General features: G+C 37.2%; 1 protein-coding gene across 1 annotated transcript; it reads left to right on the forward strand.

The window, feature by feature from the left end:
• The first annotated feature begins 750 nt into the window (after positions 1 to 750).
• Positions 751 to 1872, forward strand: LOC133031663 (uncharacterized). Its single transcript, XM_061105169.1, has one exon. It carries the CDS (start codon positions 751 to 753, stop codon positions 1870 to 1872), a length of 1122 nt encoding a protein of 373 aa, XP_060961152.1.
• The last annotated feature ends 7710 nt before the right edge of the window (positions 1873 to 9582 follow it).

Here is a 9582-nt window from a genome sequence, read left to right on the forward strand (position 1 = left end):
TATTTCTCCCATCATCTCTCATCCCCAACCTTTTCCTGCTTTACCATCTCACATTACAAGCCGTGAAAAGGGGAAGGCTATTGCAGAAAATCCTTCTGAAACTATGGTCAGTTACAAAAATAAAACCACTTCCAGTTCTCTCATCCCTCCCACCGATGTTGCTAACACTTCTAGTTCGGCTAAACAAGACACACATTGTAACACCATAATTTCAACTGCTCCTTGCGCCTCTCATTCAACTGAAGTTATCATTCCAATTGATTCTCTGAAATTGGATACTGCCAGCCACCTTCGACAACACACTGCTGCTGCCTCTGCATCAATGAAATCTACCATTAAACTCTCGGTGGCTACTCCTCCTGCATACACTCATATTCTTTCCTCAACAGTCAACACTCCATCTTCTGCTCAACATCTCTCTACATCCACAGACTCTACTACTGCTCCATCCATTCCTTTTGAATCTCCCACAACTAGAATTTCGAGTGCTATCATGGACAATTCTCAATCTTCGGCTTGTGATAACAGAGTTGCCTCCTTGTTCTCCAAAAGACAACTTACAACTTCGGGGGGTAATGTTCGCAGTGTCCTTAAACGATGCCGCACTCGACTGAATCCACTTGATGACATTACAAACACAGACCTGCACCACCAATCGGATCCCACCTCTGAAATGTCTAATCTTTCACTGATGGCTGATGGTAATGGTGTTCCTTTGGCGAAGGCTGATGCTCAGCCTCGCCAATCACCATGAATGTTGTTTCCTGGAATGCTCGGGGCTTGAGCAATCCGAGAGCATTCCGTCAAGTTCGTCTGCTCATTTCTCAGCATAAACCTGATGTAATTTTTATTATGGAAACTAAGCTTAGTTCAGGGTCTATTTCTAAATTTCGTAATGCTTTTAATTTTCCGAATGGTATAGAAGTTCCTAGGATAGGTTTAAGTGGTGGTTTTCTTTTCCTTTGGAAGTCTAATGTAAATGTAACTATTATCAATTATGGACAAAACTTTGTTGACTGTTATTTGGCTTTTGATGATGGCTTCTCTTGTCACTTCTCGGGTTTTTATGGTGCTCCTGTTGTATCTCAAAGGAAATTCACGTGGGAATTATTGACAAAACTTAAAGACTCAGCTCCTCTCATGCCTTGGTTGGTCATGGGGGATTTCAATGAAATAATCTCTCATTTGGATAAATTAGGAGGACCTCTAAAGAATGAAACTCAAATAGATGATTTTCGGACTGCAATTGATAAAAGTGGATTACAAGAATTGAATTTCGATGGGAACCGATTCACTTGGCACAATAACAATACAAACGGGACTAATGTGAAGGAAAGGTTGGACTATGGTTTCATCAACTCCATGTGGTTCAACAACTTCAACGTTCCAACAGTTTCTCATTTGGATTTTTTCCAATCTGATCACAGAGCTTTACTAGTGCAAATCAATCCTTTGCTGTCTACTTGTAACCAGAAATTCAAGTCTCGATTTCGCTTTGAAAAGCAATGGTTAAATGAAGATATGTGCTCTGAAATCATTGCCAACAACTGGAAGAATGCTACAGCCGATCCCACTACTCAAATTCTGCAGAATTTGACAGCATGTTCTCACCAATTACAAGCCTGGCACATGCAAAAATTTGGAGATCTCCCTAAGAAAATCAAGACTAGTCAGCAAAAAGTGGAAGCCCTTCACAACTCCTCTGCAACAACTCGTTCTCACTTTGAAGAGTTGAAATCAAGTGAAAATATTCTTGATGAATTATTAGCTCAGGAGGAAGAGTATTGGCACCAACGTTCTAGAGTTTCTTGGTTAAAATCGGGTGATTCCAACACGAAATATTTTCACCAACATGCGCACAACCCCTTCTGAAATTGGACAAATCATTCAGACCTATTTTCAGAACATTTTCACTACAACAGGGATGGATTTAGAAGCTCTCCAACATGTCTTACCTACTATTCCGAAAACTATCACAGCAGACATTAATCATCTTAACCGTGCCTTATACAGCTGATGATGTTTATACAGCTCTTTCCTCAATGAGTGATGATAGCAGCCCCGGTCTAGATGGTATGTCGGTTATGTTTTACATAAACTATTGGCATATAGTTGGCGAATTGGTGTCTACAACTGTGTTGAAAATTCTCAATGAAGGTGGGGATCCCACATGCTTCAACCAAACCTTAATCACATTGATTCCTAAGGTCAAAAAGCCTACTGCAATGTCCCAGCTGAGACCCATTAGCCTCTGCAATGTGCTCTACAAGATAGTATCTAAAGCAATTTTCTTAGATTAAAGCCTTTTCTCTCTTTGGTTATTTCAGAATCTCAAAGTGCTTTTCTTCAATCAAGGCTTATCACAAACAATGTGTTAGTTGCTTTTGAGCTTTTACATTCATTGAAACATATAAAGAGGGGTAAGGAAGGTTATGCAGCCATCAAGCTTGACATGAGTAAAGCTTTCGATAGAGTTGAATGGCATTTCATCGACAATATCATGACTGCTATGGGATTTGACTCTTCGGTTATTGATCTCATCATCCGATGCATTAACACTGTAACATATTCTTTTTCGGTCAATGGTAATACTCAAGGTCATCTTACTCCAACACGTGGTATTCGACAAGGCGACCCATTATCACCATTTCTCTTTATACTTTGTGCTGAAGGTCTATCAAGATTATTCCAACATGAAGAAAGATGTGGCAATCTTCAAGGTATTCGTATTGCTCGAGGTGCTCCTATGGTCTCTCATTTATTTTTTGCGGACGATAGCCTTGTCATTTGCCAAGCAAATAACCGTTCAGCCATGGCGATCAAGCGATCTTTGAATTTTTACTACCGTGCATCAGGTCAAAGCCTAAATTTGGAAAAGTCGGTCCTTTCTTTTTCACCTAATACATTACCTGCTATTCAATCCAACATCCAGCAGATTTTCCAAATGGCTATCCAACCTTGCCATGAGAGATACTTGGGCTTACCTTCATACTCAGGCCGAGATAAGAAGCTTCTATTCGGTGAAATTAAGGAAAAGTTATGGAATCTACTCTCAGCTTGGCAAGAACAGTTATTTTCCATTGGTGGAAAGGAAGTATTGCTCAAAGCAGTTGCCCAATCTATCCCGACTTATGCTATGAGTTGCTTTAGACTTTCAAAATCTCTTATTAACCAAATAGAGACCATGTGTAATAAGTTTTGGTGGGGTTCAAATTCTTCATCTTCGGGCATTAATTGGAAGACTTGGAAGGCTCTTACACAGTCAAAAGTTGAAGGAGGTATGGGATTCAAAAGCTTTGTCCACTTTAACCAGGCTCTTTTGGCGAAACAAGCATGGCTTCTTCTCTCGAATCCAAATTCACTCCTCAGCCGAATACTCAAGCCAAGATACTTCAGATCATCTTCATTCTTGGATGCAAATTTAGGATCCTATCCTTCCTTAACATGGAGAGGTATTGTTTGGGGTAAGGAATTACTTGCTAAAGGACTTCGATGGAAAGTTGGCAATGGAGAGGATATTCTTTGTGCGTCTGCCCCTGGCTTCCAGGTCATACATCCTTTAAACCATTGCAATTTCGTGGAAATAATGCAGCAATGAAAGTATCAGACCTTATTTTGAATTGTCGGCAATGGAACTATGGTCTGCTGAACACATTATTTCTGCCTTCGGATGTTGCATTGATTCAAAGTATTCCTTTAACTTTTGTTGAGCATCACGACACTATGATATGGCACCATGAATCTACTGGGGTTTATTCAGTAAAATTAGGGTATCTACTAGCCACAAAACTTGAAGAACAACAGCCTATGTCAAGTGGGAATCAAGCTCAGCAATGGTGGAAAAAATTTTGGGGGTTAAAACTGCCTTCTAAGATCCGTATCTTTTTGTGGAGGGCCATTCATGATTGCCTACCAGTGGCAGACATCCTTCATACTCGACATATCGCGGAGTCAAGTCAATGTACTCTTTGCAACAGAGCTAATGAAACGATTTTCCATGCTCTTTTTTACTGTAAATGTCCCAAAAAGGTGTGGCAATGTTCAGATTTCCGTTTACAATCTATCCTTTCTCGTCACATGAATTTGAAGGAATTATTTCTCCAAGTCTCCTCCGAATGGTCTTCTTTAAGATTAGAACAGTTTGCTACAATACTTTGGAGCATTTGGACTGAAAGAAATAAAGAAAGGCATGGTTCTAAACCCAAACCTCATGATGTCCTGCTGTATTTTGCTCTCTCTTATATCTCTGAGTATCATAATGTTCACGGTAGGCAACCTGCTACCTCTTCGGCACCTGCAGCTGGTCACAACACAGCCGTGACAAAGGACTCTGATTGGCTGAATCCTCCTTCAGGTCGTCTGAAATTAAACACCGATGCGGCAATAAACACAATGGAAAACAAGTCTGGTTTTGGCGCTGTCTTGAGGGACTGCTCGGGGCAAATTATTGCAGCCATGTCTACACCTTTTTGTGGATGTTTTACGCCAGAAATTACGGAAGCACTCGCTCTAATGCATGCTCTTCAATGGATTAAAGACCTTCAACTACCATTACACTATATCGAGACAGATTCTCTATCTGTAGTTAAAGGTTTACACTCATCTCGGGAGCTAGTGTCCGATCTTCATTGTTTGTTGCACAATATTTCTCTTTTAGTATCCAACTTCCCTGGAGCTCAGATCACTCATGTATATCGATCTGCTAATAATGCTGCGCATTTACTGGCGCGCTATGCTCTCTCGGTGGATTCTAATTGTTCATGGGTGGAGGAAATACCTCCTCCTCTAATGCCTATTGTATTTTAACTCTGTTTTAATATAATAGCATTTTCTCAAAAAAAAAAAAAAAGTCAATATGAAATCAACAAGTATTGGACAACATCAAATTTTTATAACATTCAATATAATGTTGTACTCTTTTCATCTCTTTCCTTTTTATAATTAGAGGAAAAAGAAAGAAAAAAAAAAGAGCAAAACCGAAAATAAAAAAGGGAGAAAACTATTCTATTTGCTCTCTAAGTATTTTTCGTTTTTTTTTCTATAATATTTTTGTATTAATTGTTTTTTTTTTTTTTTGCCTAAATATTTTCCAAACATGCTACCACATACCATATTATGAGTTTGTTTGTATGGATTTTTTTTTACTTTGGGGGAAAGATAGGCAAGTTGAAATTAAAAAATGAAAATAAAACAATGTTAATAAGTGTCTATAAAATACTTTTGAAGGCCATGACTATGACCCACCATTTAATTAATGCATTACGTTATGGCTTCCATCGAGAAAATAATTGTCGGAAAGAATGATTTCCTTTCCTCTATTGATTTGACCTATATTATATATTAATTAGTACAACTTTATTTTTTTAATTGAAAAATAAACAACTAACCTTCACAATTATAAAATAAAATATAGATAAGGTATATATGAGACGATCAAATTATAGTAAAATAATATAACCACGTGAATAATTAGTACTATATTATATTACTAACTAATTCGTGTGATTAGATTAAAATATTAATTAGAATTTAATTAGAATAATACGTTAGTAAATTTATATTGTGCTAGATTGATATTATTTAATTATTCTATATGTATGTTAATATATATATATATATATATATATATATATAAAGTTGTAACAAGTCTATTTAAAAGAAAGAGTCCGCAAAAGAGTCGAAGGATGGGAAATCAAATATCTCTCACGTGCTGGGAAGGAAATATTAATCAAAACGGTGGTCCAAACTCTTCCATCTTATGCTATGAGTGTGTTCTTGTTACCAATTGACACTACCCGAGAGATGGAAAAAATAATGACATAGTTTTGGTGGCAATCTTCTAACAAGTCTGGGAAGGGAATCCATTGGCTTTCATGGGATCGATTGTGTAACCATAAGAAGAAGGGAGGAATGGGTTTTAGACATCTCAGAGATTTCAACTTGTCACTACTAGGGAAGCAAGGCTGGCGGCTCATCTCTCAACCGAATTCATTAGTAGCAAGGATCTTTAAGGCTCGTTACTACCCTCATACTTCCTATTTGGATGCTTCATTAGGGAACAATCCTAGCTATGTTTGGCGGAGTGTTTGGGAAGCACAACAACTTGTTAGAAAAGGCCTCCGTTGGTGCGTGGGAAACGGAGCAAGAATCAGCATCCTTAATGAACCTTGGTTACCTTGTCTCGAGAATCCTTATGTCACTACCTCTCATCCCAGTCTACTTCAGGCGAAAGTGAACAATCTCATGACCATGGATGGCACGGGTTGGGACTTGGAAATCTTGGAAGATCTTTTCGAAGAAAGAGATAGGAAGCTCATTGAGAAGATCCCTTTGCAACCATCGGTTAGTGATGATACTTTGACTTGGGCACTTGAGGCTTCAGGTACCTACTCAGTCAAAAGTGCCTATAAAGTACTTCAACAAATTAATGGCAGGTGGGACAATGAGGATGACACTACTTCACGGTTTTGGACTACTATGTGGCGGCTCAAAATCCCCCCCAAAGTAAAGAACTTAATGTGGCGTGCAGGTAGGAATTGTCTTCCAACGCTATGTATGTTGCAAACCAAAAGAGTCAATGTACAATCTCTCTGCCCGATCTGTAGAGTTGAAGAAGAAACTGCACTCCATGCTCTGGTTACTTGCTCTCATGTTAAAAGGGTATGGGACCGTGTTGGAATTGGAACAAATATCCTTCATGATCATACCTCTTTCTTAGACTGGTGCTATGGAACTTTTTCTGGTGTGGATTCAAACAAGAAATGTTTGGTGGCAACGCTCTGTTGGGCTATCTGGAGCGCTAGAAATGATTTTGTTTGGCAAAAAAAGTTGGTAAACGCTGAAGGAATTGTAGTATTGGCAAAAGGTTATCTTGATCAATGGACAAATGCTCAAAATACTCTCATTGAGTCATCATGGTCTGGTTTTCAGATGGGTGATGGGGTTGAGAAATGGTCCGCTCCAAGTGAAAATAGAATCAAGATCAATGTTGATGCTGCTCTTTTTGAAGGGGGAACCAACTATGGATTAGGAATCACTACAAGAAAAATTAAAATTACCGGCGGAATCATTACCGGCGGAGCTTGCCCGCCTCTAATAATAAGAGTATTACCGGCGGAGTACGTATTTCAATGGTAATATTTACTAAAAATAATAAAATTAATTCAATATTAGTATTACCGGCGGGCTTTTTATTATTACCGGCGGAAAGCCCGCTGCTAATTGAATGTGCGGGAAAATTCCCGCTTTTTTAATTTGAATTAGTATTACCGGCGGATTATTAGCAGCGGGGGTCCGCCGGTAATACATTATTTTATTATTTTTATACTTATTACCGGCGGAAACAATTAATACCGGCGGAGCCCCACCGGTAATATTAAAATTGCTTTGTCTTTATTCTGGCTCATTACTGGCCCAATGGGCTTCCTTATTACTGTGTATATATATACACTTCTTTGTACAAAACCCTATAGATAACATTTAATTTTTCAATATAGCCTTTTCGGCTGAATATAATACAAGTAAGAGAAATGTTTTCTCTAATATAGTATCAGTGATAAACTCCATAAAACCCTAGCCGCCCCTTCACCATTACCACTTCCCTATCTTCTCCATTTCATCTCATGGCTCCAAGAACCAGAAATTCCACCATTGTCGCCGCCTCTATCAGTGAAGCTCCTTCCATTCCGCTGCTCTCCGAACGTCCACCATGGCCAAGATCCTTCGTCGACAGCCGCCACCAACTCCGATGTTGCTCCGCCTCCTCATGAAGACTCCATCTCAGATCCGCATGGTGCTTCTCCATTCATGTTCGATCCGGTAATAATATTATATATATAAATGGAAAAATTAATGCATAAATTAATCCGTTGCTAGCTCCTTTTATTCATTTTTTTTTCTCATTTCCTTATTTTTTGAGATTTATCTCATAATATTTTTTTTTCTTGTGTTATTTTTATTCTAATGGCAGATTTTTTTTTTGTTATTCTTTTATTTTCTTTGCAGGTTAAGCATTGCTTGGGGTTGTGTGTCTTGCGTCGTTCGGTTCACATCTGGGCATTTGGGTTACGGTGTTCTCTTCTGGATGAGAGCGGGTTTAGAGTTTCATGGTTGAGCTTGGTCGGGCTCACAGAGGCAACGCATCTCACCGGGGTGGATTCAATTTCTTCTTAGATTTAATTTTTCAATGATTTTGGTTTTGATTTTTTTTTGTAAAGATTTTAGTTTTGGTTAATCGTTATCTATGTAAATATATATATATTCATTTATTTTTATTTATTCATTATCTTTGTATATTGTATGTAGTTTTTTTTTTAGATAAAATGTATATTGTATGTAGTTAAATAGGGATTGATTGTAATAGTATATTGATGTTTGAGTATAAGTTAATATTTTGATTTGAATATATCTTCTCTCTTAGCATTTTTTTTAATGTTTGGATTTGAATATCTTTTTCCTTAGCATTTTTTTTAATAACTTCTCTCTTATTAATAAAGAAAAGATAAATTAATTTAAGGTTTATTTATATTATTGAAAAAACGTTTTAGTTAATTCAAAAAAACAGGTTTCAATTCTTTAGAAAAAAATAAAAGAAATAAAAATTTAAAATATAAAATTTATAACAGTAATAAATATACCAGCGGGACCCGCCGCTATTAATCCGCTGCTATTAATAATTAATTAGCGGCGGGGTGTCAGTCCGCTGGTATTAATGATGAATAGCGACCCTTTATTACCAGCGGAGTATTACCGGCGGACCCCGCCGGTAATAACTTTTACCAGCGGAATCTCATATCTTTACCAGCGGACTGTTCCGCCCCTAATAATAGTATTTGTTGTAGTGAATGGCAGCTCGTGATCACCACGGCTTCTTGGTTGAAGGCCGAATGGACTTCTTCTCGGGGGCTGCTACACCAGAAGTTGCCGAAGCAATCGGAGTCCGCGAGGCTCTGAGTTGGATTAAAAGGAAAAATTGGCAACATGCGTCGATTGAGACAGATTGTTTAGTGGTTGTTCAAGCAATACGAAGTTCAACAAAAATGCTTTCTTTGTTTGGACAAATCATTCTTGAATGTAAACAACTCCTGTTGGAGTTAAAACATGTTTCTATTTATTTTGTTAAACGATCAGCTAATGTGGTAGCTCATAACTTTGCAAGAACTTCTGTATTATTTCCTGGTCGTACCTTCGGTATGGAGTCTGTTCCTACCGAGTTGTTACATTGTTTGGTAACAGATTTTGTTGGTTAATAAAATTTATTTTCCATTCAAAAAAAATATATATAAAGTTGTATAAATTATTAGTATATTGTAAATGTTGCTTATAATATATTAAGATCGAGTAAGCACATGCATTTAGCATTTCTTATTTAGTTACACTATAAATGAAGATGCAAGTTCATTTGAACCTTATATGTTACATTTAGGGATTGTTTGATATATTATATTAAATTGTGTTGTATATTATATTTTTATATAATAATATATTAAATTTTAATTTATATTAAAATATTATATATTTAAATGTACATACAATAAGTCAATATTAAATATAATATTACATAATACAAGTAAATTTAACACT

This window comes from Cannabis sativa, chromosome X (genome assembly GCF_029168945.1).
Source record: "Cannabis sativa cultivar Pink pepper isolate KNU-18-1 chromosome X, ASM2916894v1, whole genome shotgun sequence".
In the NCBI taxonomy this organism is placed as follows: Eukaryota; Viridiplantae; Streptophyta; class Magnoliopsida; order Rosales; family Cannabaceae; genus Cannabis; species Cannabis sativa.